This window comes from Anolis sagrei, chromosome 13 (assembly GCF_037176765.1).
Source record: "Anolis sagrei isolate rAnoSag1 chromosome 13, rAnoSag1.mat, whole genome shotgun sequence".
NCBI lineage: Eukaryota > Metazoa > Chordata > Lepidosauria > Squamata > Dactyloidae > Anolis > Anolis sagrei.
Window position 1 is genome coordinate 6,900,240 of NC_090033.1, and position 22,520 is coordinate 6,922,759.

At 45.7% G+C, this 22,520-nt stretch overlaps 2 protein-coding genes across 3 annotated transcripts in view; one reads left to right on the plus strand and one right to left on the minus strand.

Annotated features, from left to right (window-relative positions):
- TARDBP (TAR DNA binding protein) overlaps positions 1–9,343 on the plus strand; it is a 30,936-nt gene extending 21,593 nt beyond the window's left edge. The window contains exon 7 of the mRNA XM_060758898.2: positions 8,755–9,343. Within this exon, the coding sequence (XP_060614881.1) occupies positions 8,755–8,810 (56 nt within the window). The 3' untranslated portion in view covers positions 8,811–9,343. The remainder of the gene's footprint in view (positions 1–8,754) is intronic.
- On the minus strand, positions 420–21,535 carry MASP2 (MBL associated serine protease 2). Of its 2 annotated transcripts, XM_060758896.2 has the most exons (11): positions 21,157–21,535; positions 19,988–20,210; positions 19,311–19,488; positions 18,067–18,198; positions 10,675–10,871; positions 9,003–9,150; positions 6,658–6,776; positions 5,351–5,429; positions 5,048–5,185; positions 4,410–4,484; positions 420–1,243 (listed from the first exon to the last, which is right to left on the minus strand). In XM_060758896.2, the coding sequence occupies exons 1-11, from the start codon at positions 21,159–21,161 to the stop codon at positions 468–470; spliced, it is 2,070 nt and encodes a 689-aa protein (XP_060614879.2). In that variant the 5' UTR covers positions 21,162–21,535; the 3' UTR covers positions 420–467. The 2 variants fall into 2 exon arrangements, with proteins under 2 accessions (XP_060614879.2, XP_060614880.2); XM_060758897.2 differs by lacking the exons at positions 420–1,243; positions 4,410–4,484; positions 5,048–5,185; ... (2 more) ...; positions 9,003–9,150; positions 10,675–10,871 and adding an exon at positions 16,645–16,833 and having other exon boundaries at positions 21,157–21,524.
- Positions 21,536–22,520: the final 985 nt, after the last annotated feature.

Here is a 22,520-nt window from a genome sequence, read left to right on the forward strand (position 1 = left end):
AGTTTGTAACTATATCCAAAAAAAAGAAATCAGATTTGTCTGGTATGACTTGTTTTTGACTAATATTTTGTTTCTAAGTGTTTGCAGACCACTTTGGTAATGATCTTTTCCAGAATCTTGCTAGGACCTGTTCCCAGGTAGGTACCCTGTTTTCCCAAAAATAAGACATCCCCTGAAAATAAGACCTAGTAAAGATTTTGCTGAATTGCTAACCCCCCCCCCCAAAGTAAGACCTAGCAAAGTAGCCAGGTACTTGAGAGCCCATATTTTTTGTGGCCCTGTGTGTGAGGGCCACTATATTTGTTATATACTGACAACTACTGTACAGTATATAATAAATTTCCTTTTTTTTTGTTCAACAACAAATGTGACTTTTTCAGGGAAATGGGGTATATGTAGAATTGTGGCATTCCGATTACTTGCGTTGCAATAGAGGAATGTATTATTTTATTGGAATAACATCATTCCTAAGAATTGCGTGCAATGGTGTCTTCAATCCATGAGATGTAATTCATGACTTTAGTGTACACGCCATACAGCCCTGCAGCCCCGCACTCCAAACCCCAGGATACAACACCACCAACAAACCACGTCCTGGTGTCCAAATCATAAAATACTAATGAGCCACCGCTATCTCCGCTGCAGGAATCGTTTCCCCCGTGGTCGTACCCGGCACAAAGCATATTTTCCGTCAGGACTAGTGGCTTCCCCTCCAAGCTATGGCCGGCGTAGGCAGCTTTACACTTCTTGGGATCCACAACGGGTAACTCAGTATACAACAAGAAAGGGGACTGCCTCCTTTTCTCGGTTTTCCCCCACCCAGCCACCACTCCGATGTCGCTCGTGTTCACGTGGAATCTGCCACTTCTTCCTGGCAAACAAATCGGGGTGATGTTGGCATTGATAGGGACTTTGTGTCTCAGTTTGATCAGAGCAATGTCGTTGTCAAAGTTGATGCCGTTGTTGGCGAAATCCGAATGGACAAAAGCGGATTCGGCCCAGGCTGGGTGGTAACGGGGGGAACGCTTGTTCAGAAGCCCCAGCTTCAGCGTCAGGGAGGATGCGTCCGCGGGATTGCTGAGGACGTGGGCAGCTGTTAAGATCCAGTTGTCGTGTAAGAGAGCTCCGCCGCCTGTTGCTCCTTGCGCGTCGGTGATCAGAACCTGCCAAGGAAACTGGCCAGGCCGTGCCCTTTTGCCACCAAATATGCGCTGCAGGGCGTTCGCCGATTGGACTCCACAAACTGGCAAGAGAAAAAGAATATCCATAAGTCATGGTTTTGATATGACAATTGAAACTTGATTGTCTTAGATTTAGTTCTCTTACTATTAACTTCTGGGAGTTAAAAGTCAACGTTTCTTGCAAGCCAATGGCATATCAAGGCTAATGAATGCTAACTCAGTGGTTCTCAGCCAGTGGGTCCCCAGATGTTTTGGTCTTCAACTCCCAGAAATCCTTACAGCTGGTCAACTGGCTGGGATTTCTGGGAGTTGCAGGCCAAAACACCTTGGGACCCACAGATAGAGAACCACTGATCTAGATCTATATAGTGACCTTAGGATGCCCTCAAGGACCATCTAGATCTATATAGTGACCTTAGGAGGCCCTCAAGGATCATTTAGATCTATATAGTGGCCTTAGGAGGCCCTCAAGGACCATCTAGATCTATATAGTGACCTTAGGGGGCCCTCAAGGACCATCTAGATAAGTGGTTCTCAACCTGTGGGTCCCCAGATGTTTTGGCCTTCAACTCCCAGAAATCCTAACAGCTAACAGATGCCATTGGCTTGCAAGAAATGTTGACTTTTAACTCCTATAAATCAATAGTAAGGGAACTGGAGCCCACATTTGGAGAGACAAGGATTCCCTAATCTCAGTGCATCTGTTTTAATTAATGTTTCCTGTATAATATCATGAGACAGTGTAACGGTTTGTGCAATGGACTATGACTGAAGGCCAGAGCTCAGGACTGGAAACGTTGGGTGACGTTAGGCAAGTCACAGTCTCCCAGCATAAAAGGACTTTAAAGGGGGTTATTTTCTCTTAAGCATCTTAATTTCACCTTGTACAGCTCTGAGATGGGATGTCTACAGTGGCGAAGTGATGTAGCTCTGCTAAAACGCAAGCTGTCTATATAAAGTTCAACTCCTGTTAGGTCTCGGAGGATTCCTATCCAAAACTGTTGGGTAGATTTTGGCCTTCTAAGATATACTTGAGCGTTTCTCAACCTGAGGGTTGGGACCCCTGGGTGGGAGGGTCGTGAGGGGGTTTCAGAGGGGTCACCAAAGATAATCACAAAACATATTGCTGATGGTCTTAGAAACCTGTTTGGCAGAGAAGGCTGAAGATCTCTTCCTTCAGTGAGGGCCCCTAGTCTAACTACTAGATCAGCGGTTCTCAACCTGGGCGTCGCGACCACAAAGGGGGGGGGGGTCGCTAGGAGGTTTCCGAGGGGTCACCAAAAGCAATCAGAAAACATATTTCTGATGGTCTTAGGAACGCCTTTGGCAGAGAAGGCTGAAGATCTTTCCGCCTGTCCTTCTCTTCCTTTTTGGAAACAGATGGTGAATCCTCCCACCAAAAGCCTTCCTCCACTTCTCTTCTCAGCCAAGGGGAGGGCTGTTTCTGAGGCTCCAAGCGGGAGAGCAGGCGTGGTCGGCGCATGTCAGCATGATGCGCATGTGCGGTCAAGGGAGAGTGTGCAAGGCTGGAGGGAGACTCATGCGAGGCTGGAGGGGAGGGCTGTTTCTGAGTCTCCCAAGTAGAAGAGCAGGTGTGGTCAGTGCATGTCAGCATGATGCGCATGTGCGGGCAAAGGAGAGTGTGCGAGGCTGGAGAGAGGCTCACGCGAGGCTGGAGGGGAGGGGAGGGCTGTTTTTGGTCCAGTGAATGTGCTAGAGCACCAGTCTCAATGTCTATCCATGTGTGGGGAAGGGAGAGCGTGCAAGGCTGGAGGGAGGCTCCAGCTTATACCAGCTGGATCATCAGGAAGTGGCAGTCCAAACGCCTGTAGGCTCAAAACTTCACCCGTGGCATTTTTATTTATTCAGGAGCGAATCAAAACAGTTGTACCCTTGGCATAAACATAGATGGAATAATGGTCTGGCTTAATGCATAAGGCAGCTAGCTGCCTGTGTTCCTGTAGCTGTGTTTGGGAAATGTGAAGGGAAAGTCCAGATGCATTTGTTCTAAATCAGAACAAGACAGATGAAATATTCAAGACACTCTTAACTTGGATATATCGCCAGCTAGCAAAACATAAAGTACTGAGTATTTTTCCCCTGAACACAAAATGAAATTTATTGCCTTGGCTGTAATGAAGAGAGATTTTAAAACTGGATATTGGCTGTTTTATGCTTCTGGCTTTTGAGAAATCACTTCCATCAAGCAGAGTTAACTTCCCATCTGTGACCGAAACATGTTTTCTGACCCAAATATTGGCAGAATTGTGGAAAGTCCATTGTGTTCTTGTAGAGCCATTATGTACCTTTGCCCGAAATATGGCTTAACCTAAAACTATTATCTGAGTGACTCATTTCTAGTTCGTTGTTTGCCTTTTAAATGTTCAGTCTGATGGCTTTGTTGCTACAAGGGTTGAATGAAAAGTAATGCCTCCACCTACGTAACTCCTAAACAGGTAGCAGTACTGGTATGCGGCAGGTACTGGCTTGTTCAGTAGACTCTCCTCTACAATTCCATTTTGGCAGGAAGCCTTAGCATTGAACGGTTGTGATGTTAAAGTGCGAAGTATAGAACCCTGCGCAGACGGTCGGTCAATGCAACTTAAGCAACATGCAGTCATTGAATTCTTGACAACAGAAGGTGTCACCCCAAAGGAGATTCATCAGAGAATGCAAGCTGTTTATGGGGATTGTGTTGATATGTGTCATTGGGCGAGTAAGTTTAAAGATGTTGCGGTGACACCTTCTGCTGTCAAGAACTCAATGACTGCACATTGCTTAAGTCGCATTGACTGACTGTCTGTGCAGGGTTCCATCCTTTGCACTTTAACAACACAACCGTTCAATGCTAAGGCTTCCTGCCAGAATGGAACTGTAGAGGAGAGTCAACTGAACAAGCCAGTACCTGCTGCATACCAGTACTGCCATCCGTTGAGGAGTTACGAAGATGGAGGCATTACTTTCATTCAACCCTCGTACATAATCTTTATAGGTTTCTTATAAAGATATTGTGGGAAATTAGAAGGAACTATACAGTAAAGTCTTGCTTAATCGACATTGACGGCTGGACAGAACGTCAGATAAACAAAAATGTCGGATAATACAGAGTCTCCTACTGCCCACAGGTTGGGAACCACTACTCTAGTCAGTCTATATACTCTTTTGAAGTGTCATGCAAAACTCTCAAACATTTTTGAGCGCCTTGTATGTGGCAGCTTCTCACATTACCTGGTTCACAGACAGGAGGAGCTTTCCTTCCCTTGGCATCTCTCCAGTAGCCATCAGGGGCACATTGGTAGTCGCCTAAATGAAAGAACTGAGTGAAAATCAAAGCAGTTTCAGTGACCTTTCAGGAAATAGTGAGCTCCTCGGATCATTGTGACAATCATTCTTTTTTGTTTACAGCTCCCTTGTTGCAAAGAGAAAGTATCCCGTTTTTATACTTTGAAGTCTTCTAGGCTGTAGGTTAGCAAATGATAGTTCAGGGTCCACTTTGACCAGGGACCACTTGACCAGGGACCACTTTGACCAGGGACCACTAGACCAGGGACCACTTCGATCAGGGACTACTTTGACCAGGGACCAGTTAAACAGGGACTATTTGACCAGGAACCACTTTGACCAGCGACCAGTAGACTAGACTCCACTTTGACCAGGGACCATTTCAATCAGGGACCACTTCGATCAGGGACCATTTTGACCAGGGACCAGTTAACCAGGGACTATTTGACCAGGGACCATTTTGACCAGGAACCAGTTAACCAGGGACTATTTGACCAGGGACCACTTTGACCAGGGACCAGTTAACCAGAGACCACTTTGACCAGGGACCACTTTGACCAGGGACAGGCTCCGATTTCTCTTACCAGAAAGCCCTGCTTTCAGAGCATAGTAGGGGCTCTCACAGGTGTATTTGATCTCTGCCTGGTATGTGGTAACATCAGGCCCCGTGGTGTAGACGAGGGTCCCATTTGCTGCGTCTACAGCTGGGCCACAGTCAACAACTGCAAAATGGAAAAGCATATTTAAAAAGTCTCCTGAGCAAATGGGAAATCCAAAAGAAACCTTCCTGTGACAACATATTCTGTGGATACCAATGTGTTGGATTTGAATGCAGATGACTACTGCAAATCCAAAGACCCTTTCTCAACCCCTTGTTGTTGACCTACTGGTACACTGAGCCATTGGCTTGTCCCAGGAACCATCCTTTTGACATATCGCTGTGAAGGATTCCATAATCTTCTCGTTCTGAGATGGAGAGAAAAGAATACATCCATGCATTTTTTCCTTGGAAAAAAAGATACCTGTGACATCTCATATGGGTGTTTTCCCTTGTGTGGAAACCAGGGTTAGAGAATGTGTTTGTTGTTGGCTATTGGTAATGATTATGAGGTGAAATCTGGTGTTTTCTTGCTGTGAATTTTTGCTTCTGTTTTTCCTCCCACTCCCAAATTTGAAATGCTGTTCTCTGTATACCCTACAGAATACTTTAAAACAGTGGTTCCCAACCTTTTTTGACTAGGGACCACTTGATCAGGGACTACTTTGACCAGGGACCACTTTGACCAGGGACCACTTTAACCAGGGACCTCTTGATCAGGGACCACCTTGACCAGGAACCACTTGACAAGAGAACACTTTAACCAGGGACCACTATGACCAAGGACCACTTGACCAGGGACCACTTTGATCAGGGACCACCTTGAACAGGAACCACTTGACAAAAGAACACTTTGACCAGGGACCACCTTGACCAGGGACCACTTGAACAGAGACAGCATTGACCAGGGACCACTTGACCAGAGACCACTTTGACCAGGGACCACTTGACCAGGGACCACTTTGACCAGGGACTACTTTGACCAAGGACCACTTTGACCAGGGGCCTCTTGACTAGGGACCACCTTGACCAGGGACCACTTGACAAGAGAAGACTTTGACCAGGGACCACTTTGAACAGGGACCACTTTGATCAGGAACCACTTGGACCAGGGACCACTTGGACCAAGGACCACTTTCACCAGGGACACTTTCACCAGGGACCACTTTCCAACATTAGTAGCAAAAGGGTTGTGAAACAGTTTTTGGTCAACTTTAGATTCGGTTTGGTTATTTGGGGTGCTGATTCAGAAAATTGCATTGGGTAGACCACATCAGCTCTGGTTTCTGATACAGAACATATGCCATCCAGTAGTCACCATCTACCCGCCCACCGAAAACCTTATTTATTAAGCCTCAGCACTATAAGACAGTTTGGCAAGACTAGTCGCTCTTGTTGCAATGGTGTAGTAGCAGTGAGACGGTGGACCATATTTTAATTCTTGCTCCACGATTCACAGGTTGGGAACCACTGCTTGAAAAGATATAAACAGTAGAGGATGGAACAGACTGAATTTGAAGTGCAATGGAACATGTTCTGTAAGTTACACACACATTTTTGGAACAAAAACACAGCAGCCACAACTGTTTTACCTACTTCCAAGACTACGTAGCCCGTATCACAGAGGAGTTGGTAGGAGTCTTTCATAATATATTGTGTTTGCGCTGGAGAGATGTGGCCATTGGATGGTGCTTCAGGGTTGGGGCATGGCAGAGCTGCAGAAAGATAAAAAAACAAATGTTTCGCAATCGTTTCCCAGCAAAGCGGACACATAACCTGTGACTGCCTCGTTGAACCCACAATTTCAATTCTGTTTGAGCCTTTTCTTTCTGGTCAGCTGCCAGGAGGCTCTCTTGAGATTGCTCAATCTCAGTTTTCACATTCTGGCCTTCAAAATGTTTTGGGCTTTGCCTCCCATCACGCCTTACCATTGGGCACGCTGCCTTGGTTAGTGAGAAGCTTAGTCTGAAATCATGTAATTATTTACATTTATATTCTGCCCTTCTCAGAGTGGATCACAGAACACATATACGGCAAACATTCAATGCCATTATACAGTGACAAGACAGAAAACTGTACATAGGTAGAGGTATATATATAGAGAGAGAGACTTTTCCTATCTTTGGCGTCTTGGAGGCTGTGCCCTGTTCTGATCATGGGGGGGGGGGGGGTGCACTCGCTCTACTTTCCCTGCCAAAGAGCTTTTTTCATAAACTTCCTCTTTGATCTAATTGCCGGCATTTATCTGCCATTTTCCTTAAGAGTGCCTTAAATACCTCACCGCTTTAAGCACTACCTATTTATCTACTCACATTACTGCTTTCAAGACTGCTAGGTAGGCAGAAGCCGGGCTAAAGGTCAGGAGCTCACCCCAACCCGGCTTTGAACTGTCAACCCTTTGGTTGGCAAGATTTTCTGCAACTGGCGGTTAACCTGCTGTGCTAAAGCCCGGCCCAAATCATTCACTGATTTGAGCACGTTCCTTGAACGCCCAAAATTCCTCGGTTCATTCCTTCATTATACTGTCCCTCTGGGCCTAGTCTTTCCCTATCCAAAGAAAGAGAACAGAGCATTGTCTCTGTTTATTTAATTAGGAAATGCCTGGGCCGGGCTTCAAACTACCAACTTTCCTATTAGCAAGATTTTCTGCATCTGGCACTTAACCTGCTGTGCTAAAGCCCGGCCCAAATCAATAACTGATTTGGGCACGTTCCTTGACTGCCCAAAATTCCTGGGTCCGTTCCTCTATTATTCTGCCCCTCTGGGCCTACTTTTTCCCTATCCAAAGTAAGATCTTGGAGCATTGTCTCTGTTTATTTGATTAGGAAGTGCCTGACCCGGGCTTCGAATTTCCACCCTTCCGATTATCAAGATGTACTACAGTTGGTGCTTAACCTGCTGTGCTAAAGTCTGGCCTAAATAATTCACTGATTTGCGCATTTCCTTGAATGGCCAGAATTCTTGGGTCCATTCCTTCATTACTCTACCCCTCTGGGCTTACTTTTTCCCTTTCCAAAGAAAGAGATCTGAGCATTGTTTTTGTTTATTTGATTAGGAAGTGCCCGACCCAGGCTTCGAACTGCCACCCTTCTGATTTGCAAGATTTTCTGCAGCTGGTGCTTAACCGGCTGTGCTAAAGTCCGGCCCAAATCATTCACTGATTTGGGCACTTCCTTGAATACCCAGCATTCCTAGCTCCAGTCCTTCATTATTCTTCCCCTGTGGGCCTACTTTTTCCCTATCCAAAGAAAGAGATCTAAGCATTGTCTCTGTTTATTTGAGTAGGAAGTGCCTGACCTGGGTTTCGAAGTGTCAACCTTCTGATTAGCAAGATTTTCTGCAGCTGGTGATTAAGCTGCTGTGCTAAAGCCCGGCCCTAAACATCACAGATCAATAGGGCTGAAGAACTTGGAGGCAGGAGAGTTGGCAGCAAGATTGAGTTCTGAGCAGAGCCTGGAAATATTACGTTCTTGGACTATATTTCCCAGAAACCCTCAGCCATCCTGGCTACTGGGCCTTGCCAGATGTTTGATGAGGCCAACCCCATGCTTGCCTTGGCTCTGTTGCAAACCATTGAGGAGGGGGCACCATGAACTGAACACTCATCTAGGGCCTTATGGTCATTTCGGTCCATTTCTACTTCTTCTTCCACTGCTGTGATTCTTCCATCTTATTTTTTCTTTCTCGCCACAGAAAACCCATTAAGGAGTGAAAGACAGAACGGCTGGACAATGGCTTTTGATTGGTAGCGCTAGGAGCCGGCCATCTTGGAAGCACCCCATAAGAAGGCGAAATGCGCTGGAAGAGCCCCGCTGGACCAGACAGAAGCCTGTCTCTTGTTATGGTCAAGCAGAAGCCCATGAGCAGGACACTCAACGTAGATATGCCCACCAACCTCTGCCAGTGCACACTTCTGTTAAAACAATAATATAGCCTCCTACCTGTTGTGTTATATCTGAGCTTCCACCCAGTGTGAGCTCCGGAGAGGTCCGTTGTGAACTCAATATCCACAATGTGGCTGCGTGTTTCAATTTGTGGAGGAAGGGTCTCTCCGCAGAACGGGCCGAACTCGCGCTTGGGTGTTTTTACCTGGAACACGGAAGAAAGACACTTCACTACTCAGCTAGGCCTGTCTCTTCAGCGTCCATCCGTGTGTCGGCAAACCTGCGCTTGATGAAGATGCCGTCTCTTTTCTCTCCTTCCCACAATCCTTGTTTGCCCTTTTATATGCTTCCATGTCAATTTTTTTACAAAGTCAAATAAAAACGGATTTTAAATGTGACTAACACAAAACAAAATTTTGCTATTTGCAATGAAACAGCAGGGGGGAAAATGCATTTTGAATTCAAATGTGGCTGTAGAGATGTATGTTTCAAATCTACTGTTGCAGAAAATAGTAGAATTATCTCCCCCAACATACTACATTGGCCATTACTGATCAAGTGAACTTCAAAGGCAAGGAGAGACGGGTGAAATCACTGAATTACAACTTATTAAGAAGCTAAGCTTTCTCACCTGTGGTTTGCATTAGAATAAGGGTTTTTTAAAAAAAAAAATCTGCAAAGCAATGGTTCCTAACCTGTGTTTGACCAGGGACCACCTTGACCAGGGACCACATTGACCAGGAACTACTTTGACCAGGGACCACCTTGACCAGGCACCACCTTGACCAGGCACCACCTTGACCAGGGACCACTTTGATCAGGGACCACTTTGACCAGGGACCACCTTGACCAGGGACCACTTTGACCAGGGACCACCTTGACCAGGGACCACTTTAACCAGGGACCACATTGACCAGGGACTACTTTGACCAGGGACCACCTTGACCAGGAACTACTTTGACCAGAGACCACCTTGACCAGGCACCACCTTGACCAGGGACCACTTTGATCAGGGACCACTTTGACCAGGGACATCTTTGACCAGGGACCTCTTTGACCAGGGACCATTTTGATCAGGGACCACTGTGACAAGGGACCACTTTAACCAGGGACCACCTTGACCAGGGACCACTCTCCAACATTAGTACCAAAAGAGTTACGAATCAATTTTTGGTCATCTTTAGATTCGGTTTGGTCATTTGGGGTGTTGATTCTGAAAATTGCGTTGGATAGACTACATCAGCTCTAATTTCTGATACAGAACATATGCCATCCATTAGTCGCCATCGGCTTGCCCACAGAATACCTTGTTTAATAAGCCTCAGCACTATAAGAGGTTTTTGTGAGACAAGCCTCTCTCCAATGTAGGAACTATGAGGCCACATACCTTTTTTTTCCGGACCACTGATGGTCCATAGATCACTTGACCAGGGACCACTTGACCATGGACTACTTTGACCAGGTACCACTCTCCAACATTAGTACCAAAACTGTGAGGCCACAGACCATATTTTAGTTCTTGCGGACCACTGGTGGTCCATGGATCACTTGACCATGGACTAGTTTGGCTAAGGACCACTTTCCAACATTAATACTAAAAGAGTTACGAATCAGTTTTTGGTCAACTTTCAATTTGGTTGGGTTATTTGGGGTGCCGATTCCGAAAATTTCCTTGGATAGACCTTTACCTTTACAGCTAATCTAGAAATACTGTATAAGGCCAACTGACCTTAAGGATGTCATAGGGACACGGCACTTCTGGATGGCTTTCCACGTCAAACGTTTCCACGAATTCCAGGATGACCATAAATCCTTCTTCCACCCGGATACCATAATGGCATTTGGAGAGTTTGGGATACGGGTTGGGATAATTCGGGCTGGTAAACTCTCCCGTCCTTGTTGTCAGCACCCTGCTTTGGCAGTCAGCTGCAAAGGAGAGAGCAAGGGGAAAAGAGGGACTCTTGAGGAAAACATTGAACGATGTATGCCTTTGCTCTGTTCCGAAAACAGTAACGGTGCTTCTAGTAGATGTGCTTTCGGGCACTGGATCCAGAAGGAGTTTGTCATGTCCTTCATGTGGTTCCCCGGATTGGCATATCGCTCATGATGAGCAATCATAGTTATTTCTAAGTCACATCTATCTTCATAAAGAATGTCTGCAAATCTCATAATAGAACAATGTTTATCAACATGGAGGTCAGGACACCTGGGGGGATTATGAGGGGGATTTCAGAGGGGTCGCCAAAAGCCATCAGAAAACATATTTCTGGTGGCCTTACAAACCCCTTTGGCAGAGAAGGCTGAAGATCTCTCCGCCTATCCTGCTCGTCCTTTTTGGAAACACATGTGGAATCCTCCCACAAAAAACCCTCCTCTGATTCTCCTCTTAACCAAGGGGCTATTTCTGAGCCTCCAAGCGGGGGAAGGCAGAGCAGGCGTGCTCGGTGCGTGACAGCGTGGTGCGCATGTGTGGGCAAAGAAGAGCGTGCAAGGCTGAAGGAAGGCTCACACTAGTGAGTCCCTTCAAGGCATGGGGGTTTTGTGTGGGATGTTTGGCCCAATTTTATCATTGGTGGGCTTCAGAATGCTCTTTGATTGTGGGTGAACTATAAGTCCCAGCAACTACAACTCTCAAATGACAAAGTAAATTCCCTGGCCCCAGTGTTCAAATTTGGGCGTATTGAGTATTTGTGCCAGATGTGGTCCAGTGAATGTACTAGAGGACATTCACTGGTTGGAGAGACTTTAGCATTCGGTCGGGACCCCAGAGGAGGTCATGAGGGGGTTTCAGAGGGTCACCAAAGACCATCAGAAAACATAGATTTCTGATGGTCTGAGGAACCCCTTTGGTAGAGAAGGCTGAAGATGTCTCTGCCTGTCCTGCTCTTCCTTTTGGAAACAGACTATGAATCCTCCCACCAAAAGCCCTCCTGTGCTGTAATTGGCAGGCCTGTCAGCCAAGGGGAAGGCTGTTTCTGAGACAGTAAGTGGGGAGGGGAGAGCAGGCATGCTCGGTGCATGACAGCATGTGTGCATGTGCACATGTGAGGCTGGAGGGAGGTTCGCATCAGCGAGTCCCTTCAAGGCATGGGGCTTCTGTGGGGGAAATTTGGCCCAATTGTTGGTGGGGTTGTAGGTGAACTATAAATCCCAGCAACTATAACTCCCAAATGTCAAGGTCTATTTTCCCCAAACTCCATCAGTGTTCACATATGGCATATTGAGGATTTGTGGCAAGTTTGGACCAGATCTATCATCGTTTGAGTCCACAGTAGGTAGGTGAACTACAACTCCAAAACTCAAGGTCTCTCTGGATGTAGGTGAACTACAATTCCCAAGGTCAATGCCCACCAAACCCTTCCAGTATTTTCTGCTGGCCATGGGAGTTCTGTGTGCCAAGTTTGGTTCAATTCCATCGTTGGTGGAGTTCAGGATGCTCTTTGATTGTAGGTGAACTATAAATCCCAGTAACTACAACTCCCAAATGACAAAATTAATCCCACCATTCTTCAAATTTGGGTGTATCAGGTATTTGTGCCAAATTTGGTCCAGTGAATGAAAATGCATCCTGCATATCAGATATTTACATGACAATTCACAACAGTAGCAAAATTACAGTTATGAAGTAGCAACAAATATAATGTTATGTTTGGGGGGGTCACCACAACATGAGGAACTGGATTAAGAGGTCGCGGCATTAGGAAGGTTGAGAAATAGTGACCTAGAGCTTCGGAGAGCTTCTGTTCAACCATTGTAAAGCTCCCTGCTTGAGCGGTGATGGCATGATCATCAGCATAGATGAAACTTTGTCTTTTCTGGCATTTGTAGGGATCACCACAACATGAGGAACTGGATTAAGAGGTCACGGCATTAGGAAGGTTGAGAAACACTGACCTAGAGCTTCGGAGATCTTCTGTTCTACCATTGTAAAGCTCTCTGCTTGAGCGGTGATGGCATGATCGTCAGCATAGATGAAACTCTTTGTCTTTTCTGGCATTTGTAGGGGTCACCACAACATGAGGAACTGGATTAAGAGGTTGCGGCATTAGGAAAGTTGAGAAAGACTGACCTAGAGCTTCGGAGAGCTTCTGTTCAACCATTTCAAAGCTCCCTGCTTGAGCGGTGATGGCATGATCATCAGCATAGATGAAACTCTTAATCGCTTCTGGCATTTGTAGGGGCCACTACAACATGAGGAACTGGATTAAGGGGTCGTGGCATTAGGAAGGTTGAGAAACACTGACCTATAGCTTCGGAGAGCTTCTGTTTAACCATTTCAAAGCTCCCTGCTTGAGCAGTGATGGCCTGATCGTCAACATAGATGAAACTCTTAATCACTTCTGTCGTTTGTAGGGGCCACCACAACATGAGGAACTAGATTAAGGGGTTGCGGCATTGAGAAGGTTGAGAACCACTGTCCTACAGGAGGGAGGATGTTGGTGACTAAAACAAGTGGCAAGTAGAAAAAATAACGAAGGATTTGAAAGTGGGACAGTGGAATGAGCCAGGGATAGAAAAAGGAAAGAAGTGGCATCGAAGGAGAGAAAGAAAAGGAGAGCGCAACAAGAAGAGAAGTATCTCTGCTTCCTTCTTCTCCTGCTTAACACATTTGGATCACAGCGACCTGCTGCTTTCCTTCCCAAACTCTCCCCCACACACGCTGTTGCTCTCGGTTGCCGCTTATGTAGGAGTGGAGATGATTTGTGCTTGGAAGCATCCAGTGGCAACCCTTGCTGGCATGCTTGCGGCCACAACGGTGTCCTGCCGGGGAGGGCAAGGCAGGACAGATCCGTTAACAAGTGCCGGAGGGGACTTCGCTTCCCAACAGCGCCTGGTGCTTCCTGGGGTCCGGCGATGATGATGCTCTCAATGCTGCTGGCAAGAACTCCCTGCCAACCGGTTTATGGAGGTGGATGGAGCAAGGGTTGACACGTACGCTGGGAAGCGTTTTCTTGTCACAGCAGTAAAGCGCTGGAGATGACGCAAAATGAGCATTCAAGCTATCAAGCCTTTCACCCGTTGTTGTTCTTCGCCCCCAAGTCACGTCTAACCCTTCTTTCCAGACGAAACTTTCCAAAGAGAAAGTTGGCCTGAACAAAGATCTCACTTTAAAACACTGTTTCTCAACCTTCCAAATGCCGCGACCCCTTAATAATGCTTTTAGTAATGAGACACTGAGCGCTTATGTTTTTACTGGTTTTATATGGTTTTATATTATAGATTAATTGTTTATAATGGTAATTTATGTTGTTGGAGGCATCAAATTGTGTCGACTGTAAACCTCCTTGAGTCGCCTTCGGGCTGAGAAAAGTGGTATATAAATATGGTAAATAAATAAATAAATAAATAAATATGCCATACGCCCAAATTTGAATACTGGTAGGGTTGGGGTGGGGGAGTTGCCTTGGAGGTGTCTACGGACAACGCCAGCTCTTCAGCTTAGAAATGGTGATGAGCACCACACCTCAGAGTCGGACACGACTGGACTTAATGTCAGGGGAAAACCTTTACCTTTGGGGGGGATTGATTTTGTCATTTGGGAGTTGTAGCTGCTGAGATTTGTAGTTCATCTACAATCAAAGAGCATCCGCCCTGAGCCTCCTCCAGGGTGAGAAGGGCAGAATATAAATGCTGTAAATTAAAAATAAACAGATACCAGCAAACATTCAATGCCGTGTTAACAGTACAATGAGACACATAAACAAAGGCAAAGGCTTCTCCTTTCATTTCCGGCTTTAAAGGCCAATGCACATCTCTGGCTCTTTGGGAGGTGCTGTTCTCCATTTCCAAACCAAGGAGCCTGTATTGTCACCACCTGGTTGTGTGACCAACATGACTGCTTGGAGCATCTTTCTTGCTGAAGCAATACCTATTTATCTACTCACATTTGCATGTTTTCAAACTGCTAGGTTGGCAGGAGCTTGGACTAACAGTGGGAGCTCACCCCGTCCCACAGATTTGAACTGCCAACCTTCAGCAGCACAGGGGTTTAACCCATTGCGCCAACATGGCCCAATGAGCAAATATGACAGGTTTATGCCTCAACATTTTGTGTCGTCAAGGGAATGGTTATGCCCCTCCGTATTAACTCCCCGACTATCCAGTATGTATTAAGAAAACCCTGGCTATTAAATAGGACAGGTATCTTGTTCGCCTTCCAGTCCTGACAACCAAACATTTTAGAATTAGTCCTCTTTTTGTGTTTTATACCTTTTTATATGGAGCCACAGGGAGCTTCTTTTATGATGAAGGGCTGTATTTTTTACGATGTCATAGTTTTGCGAGAGTGAAAAATCTATTTCTGTCTGTCTCTCTGTCTAGGTATATAAAGGCTTGCACAAGAAGAACAGTGTCATTTTTCACCCAGCCCTGGGCCATAAACTCGAGGGGTGCCGGGAGAGCTCTCAATTATACTTAGGCCTATATTTTTATTAGAGATACGCTGCATGGCCCACGAGAGACCTGAACTCTGAGAAACGAGCCTGTCTCAACTTGTGAACTCATGATGGCTGGATCATTAGGTCCGGAATTAACAACGGGCTGTAAATTACATTACCAAGCAACTGAAAAGCATAGCAGAATCCGAAGTGGAGGTGGAGGGGAATGAATTGACATGATGGGTGACTTTGGAGTTTAAGAGCAAGGTGAGATCGAGACAGAGAGAAAGGGATGGAGAGTCGACCCTTATCTTTGGTGATTCCTCCCTTTTCCACTTCTTGTGCATGTCTCTTTTGAGTCTTAGCCCAGTTAGAATGGATGCCCAAAGAACTTCGAACTGGGCTAAGATTCAAAACAGACAAGAACAAGCAGTTGAAAAGGGGAGAAACCACCAAAGAAGAATTCAAAACAATAACCAACTCCTGTACGGAAAATGTTTGCAAGGCTAAAGCACAAAATGAACTCAGGCTTCCAGCAAAATTAAAAATAATTTAAAGGATTTCTTTGCTTAAGTCAGTAGAAAAAAGAAAAACAAGGAGGTGATAGGCCCTCTGAGAGGAGAAGATGGGGCAATGCTGACAGGGGACAGGGAAAAGGGGAACTACTCAACGCTTTCTTTGCCTCAGTCTTCTCACAAAAAGAAAGCCGTCCACAACCTCAGCAACATGGAGTGGACAAAGGCCATGGGGAAATCCAACCCCAAATAGGGAAATAAGTTGTCCAGGGATACCTGGCCACTCTAAACAAATTCAAGTCTCCAGGGCCAGATCAACTACATCCAAGAGGAACTAGCGGAAGTTATTTCGGAACCACTGGTAGTCATCTTTTAGAGTTCTTGGAGAAGGGGAGAAGTCCCAGCAGATCGGAGGAGGGCAAATGTGATCCTTCTCTATCTTCAAGGGAAACAAGGGTGACCCAAACAATTACCAATGCCTGGTCAGCCTCATGTCGATACCAAGAAAGATTCTAGAAAAGATCATTAAGAAAGATCTTAACTATCTTTTTGACACCTGGAGACCTTAATGACACCTGGAACTTTTGAGTAGAGAATTCTACGAAATTACAAATCCCAGTGGATGGAGTTAAGATGGTGTCGAACTGCTAGAATTGTTCCTTCTCTCCCAATTTCTTTCCTTCCATTTTGGGACCCCGTGCCGACTTCCCCTTAAGACAATTCTTTGATCGGCTTGTGCTCCTTATCGGCAGCTCACTTTTGGAGGACCAGAGGGAGGCATTAAGCCTTGAGAAAACTCAGAAGGCACCGAGGAAAGTAATTCCTTTATTAACAGCAGGGGGCAAACCTAGGCGGGAAGGAAAGAGACCCGAGCTAGTCCCAGATTGAAGTTTGCAGCAGGAAAGCTGCAGGCGGTTCAGGAGGGAATCTCTCCGTACGTCTTATCTCTGTCTCCGCCTAAGTCTCGAAGAAGCAGATTTAGTTATTTCATTCATGCTGGAAAATAAAGAAGGGAGGAGAGAGAGGGGGACAGAAGAGAAAAGAAGCCGGTAAATAAATACAACCCTCCGGAGCAGGACGTATTTTCATTTTTCCTTCTTCATAACAGTGCATTTGATTTATTTTATGTGTTGCATTGGAAAGTCTGGTGAAGGATGATGTCCTGTCCGCACCGTGTCGATAACCGAAGCAGCACGAAGGACACAAAAGGATCAAAAGTAACTTACTACTGAACAAGACAGAGAGGAAAGGGGGAAAACCAATAGTGCCTCGCCAGTTAAGCATAGATCTGCCGCGGGTTAAACGGCTGAGCTGCTGAATTTGCTGAGTTAGTCATGGGGGTCCTGTGTGCCAAGTGTGGTCCAGGTCCATCATTGGCGGGATCATGCAAATTCTGCACAAATGGAGAGAGTAAGGAACACTGGGGTGTCTGTGGTGGAGGAAACGCAGAAAACCTAGGATGAAATTGTCACCATGTGAAAGCCTTCACTTGGGTGTGGGCAGTGTGGTGTTGGTGGAGGACATTGGCAGGACTCTTGGACAACATGTTCACGGGCAAGTTTGCTCTGGTTTATACAAATTTCACACCAATGGGGAGAGAGAGAAACACTGAGATGCCTGTGGTTTTTGAGGAAAAACAAAATCTAGGCTGGAATTTTCCCTGTATGAAAGCATTCCTTGGGTGATGGGCAGAATGATGTTGGTGGAGGACATTGACATGTTCACTATAACCTGCAATATCATTGGAGGGAGGGCCATTGGTGTCTCCTGAGTAGTGGGAGCTATCGCTGTTTGTGGAGATAGGAGGTTGTCTGTGGAAGTGGACATCCCAGCTACATACACACATACATATTTTCACTTTTATTAAGTGTATATAGATATAGATAAAGGAGCGCCTGATGGCACAGTAGGTTAAACCGCTGAGCTGCTGAACCCGCTCACCAAAAGGTCAGTGGTTTGAATCCAGGGAGTAGGGTGAGCTCCCATTGTTAGCCCCAGCTTCTGCCAACCTAGCAGTTTGAAAACATGCAAATGTGAGTAGATCAATAGGTACTATTTTTGCGCTCCATGCAATCATGCTGGCCACATAACCTTGGAGGTGTCTACGGACAACACCGGCAAATGGAGATGAGCATCACCTCCCAGAGTCAGACTCGACTAGATAATGTCAAGGGTCTGGGATGCATGTGGTGTTGTTTCTCCCTATCTCCATTTGTGGTGGCCACTCACCGGTGCAGGTCTTCTTGTCTCTGTGCAGCAGATATCCAACCCGGCAGCTGCAGTAAAAGCCGCCCAGGTGATTATGGCAGTGATGATCACAAATCGGCTCACCGTCGAGCTGCTGTTCACACTCATCAACGTCTGGAGGGGTTGGAAGAGAGAGAGAGAAAAGAGCAGATGAAATTTGGCTCACTTCAGGAATGATGGAACTATTTTGAATAGAGGTTCAAGTAGCCATGAAAGGGCTCATTCTCATGAAATGAAGTGAGAAAAGGAAACCATGGGTGCATCTGGACTGTAGCATTAATGCAATCTGACCCCACTTGAACTGCTATGGGGTAGTTTGACAAGCTCCTCCAATTTCCGGGCTGTGGCGCACCTGGTTGGGAGTCAGCTGCATTAAAAATCACAATGAGTTCAAAGCCAGCCCGGGTCGGAGTCTAGCTTGCTGTCAACCTTTACTGCCCGAAAGACAGTTGCATATGTTACGTAGGAAACTTAGGTACCACTTATGCGGGGAGGCTAATTTACGATGCCATAAAATTCTCCAGCAGTGTGAAAAAGAAAGAGGAAGTACTCCGTCAGTGTCACAAGTGGACAGTGAAGTGACAGCTCCGGGGAAGATAATTTAACTAATTTATGATGCCATAAAACTATCCGGCAGCGTGCAAAAGAATGAGGAAATACTCCATTGGTGTCACAAATGGATGGTGAAGTGACAGCTCCGGGGAGAATAATTTAACTAATTTATGATGCCATAAAACATAAAACAGCAGCGTGCAAAAGAATGAGGAAGTACTCCATCAGTGTCACAAGTGGATGGTGAAGCGACAGCTCCCCCGGTGGCTGGAATTCAAAGCATACCCTCATGAAGCTGGACGTTAAATAGCCTCTGTGTGTCTGTCTATATAGGTTGTATGTCTATGGCATTGAATGTTTGCCATGTATATGTGCATTGTGATCGGCCCTGAGTCCCCTATACTATAAATACTGTAAATAAATAAATAAGATTCACAAGGCCACATTCCTAGGAGAGGCCCTTCACAGCTTTTCTCAGAACAACTGTCTGAAGATGATTTGTTAGGTGTAGAAGTTAATGAGAGAGAAGATAATGAGCATTTAGATAAGGGTGAGAAGGGCAGAATATAAATACTATATCTATCTATCTATCTATCTATCTATCTATCTATACACACACACACACCCTATTCCTTTTCTGGGCCTCCCCATCTCTGCCAATGTCCCGCTCTCACCTTCAGCAGCATAGAATGCTTCAAAGCCGGTGAATTCCTTCTCGTTGGAGTAGTCCGAGCGAAAGGTCACTGCCAGGTTGTTGTCCAGCGAGTGGTAGGTCTTGTCTCTCGGGGCTTCCTCCGTGTCGGTGCTCTGGTGCCCACACAGAGTGGCCAATACATTTCCTCCTGAACGCAACTGGAAAATGGGAAGTGTGTGATTGGTGGTGAGGGAAGAACAACAAGCTATCGCCAACTTTGGCCGACCCTCCCAACATTTGATGGGTGAAAACTAGTAGCAACATCTGAGTGTGGTCAAGATGGCAAAGAGGTATTAATGAAGAAGGCAAGTTTGGAAAGGCTGCAGTGGTTTGCTTTTGCCTGAGCCAACTGGGAAGAATAAGGTTCTGTCCTCTTGCCTCATTACTTAATAGAATCCCAACTACTTGCATACTTGGAACTGAAGGAGGCTGAGAAGAAACGAGAAAAGTGGGGTGAGAATTGAACCCAAGAAGAAAAGAGGACAGAGAGGTGAAAATTATTGTTATCATTACTATTATTCTATTGTTGAAGGCTTTCATGACTGGAATCACTGGGTTGTTGTGAGTTTTCTGGGCTGTCCTGGGACCATGAGCCCCATAACCCCTGTATTGTATACTATGATGAAGAACCATCTCCATGCTTCTACTTTCACCTACTTTCACATAGTCGTATTCACACAGATAGGACAACTCCAGGTTGAAGTGGGTGAAGTAGAGTCGGATAGCATAGCCCCGGGGCACCGTGATGTTCCAAGTCCGCTCCTTGCTGTTTGGATAGATGTTGGGGAAATCTGGAGATGCGATCCTTCCATACATCTTCTCCAGCTGAAGGACATCTCCAAGCACCCCGTAGCAAAGGATGGCCAAGAAGAAGCAAGATCTATACAAGATGGAATGGTGGGTAAAATTACTTTCTTGAGGAGTAAGTTGGGTGGAGAAAGAGTGGTTGGTCCAATGTCACCCAATGAGCTTCAGAAGTAGAGGAGACCTGAAACTAGGCCTCCTAAACCTTAGTTCAACTATGCTTCCACAACAATCTTGGGAAGTATGTCAGGTGGAGAAAGAGTGGTTGGTCCAATGTCACCCATTGAGCTTCAGAAGTAAGTGGAGACTTGAACCTAGGCCTCCTAAACCTTAGTCCAACTATACTTCCACAACAATCTTGTGAAGTCAGGTGGAGAAAGAGTGGTGGGTCCAATGTCACCCAATGAGCTTCAGAAGTAGAGGAGACTTGAAACTAGGCCTCCTAAACCTTAGTTCAACTATGCTTCCACAACAATCTTGGGAAGTAAGGTGGAGAAAGAATGGTTGGTTCAATGTCACCCAATGAGCTTCAGAAGCAAGTGGAGACTTCAACCTTTTCCTCCTAAGTCTTAGTCCAACTATGCTTCCACAACTATCTTGGGAAATAAGTCAGTGGTTGGTCCAATGTCATCCAACGAGCTTCAGAAGTAAGTGGAGACTTGAACCTGGGCCTCCTAAACCTTAGTCCAACTATGCTGCCACAACAATCTTGGGAAGTATGTCAGGTGGAGAAAGAGTGGTTGGTCCAATGTCACCCAACGAGCTTCAGAAGTAAGTGAAGACTTGAACCTTAGACTCCTAAACCTTAGTCCAACTATGCTTGGTTGTTGTGTGCTTTCAAGTCATTTCCAATGAAGCTAGGATGAGCTTTCTTGGCCAAATGGGGCACTTGGAGGGTACATTCAGCCCTCGATATCCACATATGCTGTGCCCATGGATTCAGCTATCCATGGCATGAAAATATAATTACAGAGAGAAGATTCTTGACTCTTAGTAGAAGAAACATCTTAAGGAGAACCTACCTCATCACTGCAAAGCACTTCTTGAGGCCGACAGCTTTGTTTTGCAGTCTCTTCCTGGACTATTTACACTGCCAGGGATTCGTAGTCCTGCAAGTTCAGCAGTATTTGCCTGAATGTTGAACTCTGATCCTTATCTCATCCTTTCCACTAGGTCGGACCAAAAGGAAAACACAACCGATCCCACTCCAAGTTGTTTCCTTTCTCTCTTCTCTGTTTCTCAAAAAGGGAGACCGAATGGTTCAGTCTGCCACACCTTAGGTCTGAGTGCTGAATTCGAAAGTATTTCAAGGAGTATTAAGTAAGCAATCGAGAAATGTTTGTGTTGGAAAGGAGAGCAAAGTCAGGCCGGTGAAAGCAGGGGGTTGTTCAGGGAAATGCAGGATTACGTTCTGTAAAAAGTGAGTGTGGCAATATTGGTTTGCTTTCGACAGCTGGGTCTTCCCCACTCTTGTGCAATGTGAGTAAATAGACCGAGAAGCCAGCCTTCCATTCTGAAGTCAGGACAAAAAACAGAGGAGAAAGGGAAAAGGTTTTTACACTTTGCTAGGAGATGTGCTCCGGCATAGCTGTAGTTGTGGGAATTATAGTTCACCTACAATCAAAGATTGAAGAGCATTCTGAACTCCACCAACGATGGTACTAAACCAAACTTGGCACACAGAACTCCCACGACCAACAGAAAATACTGGAAGGGTTTGGTGGGCATTGACCTTGAGTTTTGGAGTTGTAGTTCAGCTACATCCAGAAAGCACTGTGGACTCAAACAGTGATTGATCTGGACCAAGCTTGGCACGAATACTCAGTATGCCCAAATGTGAACACTGGTGGAGTTTGGGGGAAATAGTCCTTGACATTTGGGGGTTATAGTTGCTGGGTTTTATAGTTCACCCACAAAGAGCATTCTGAATTCCACCAACAAGAGAATTGGGCCAAACTTGGCACACAGTACTCCCATGACCAAGAGAAAATAGTGGACAGGTTGGGTGGGCATTGACCTTGAGTTTGGAGTTGTAGCTCACCTACATCCAGAAAGAACTGTATACTCAAACAAGGATGGATCTAGACAAAGCTTGATGTGAATACTCAATATGCCCAAATGTGAACACTGGTGAAGTTTGGGGAAAATAGACATTTGGAGTTGCAGTTGCTGGGATGTATAGTTCACCTACAATCAAGGAGAATTCTGAACTCTACCAACAATGGAATTGAACCAAACTTGGCATACAAACCTCCCATGACCAACAGAAAATACTGGAAGGGTTTGGTAGGCATTGACCTTGAGTTTTGGAGTTGTAGTTCATCTATATTCAGAGAGCACTGTGGATTCAAACAGTGATGGATCTGAACCAAACTTGGCAGAAATA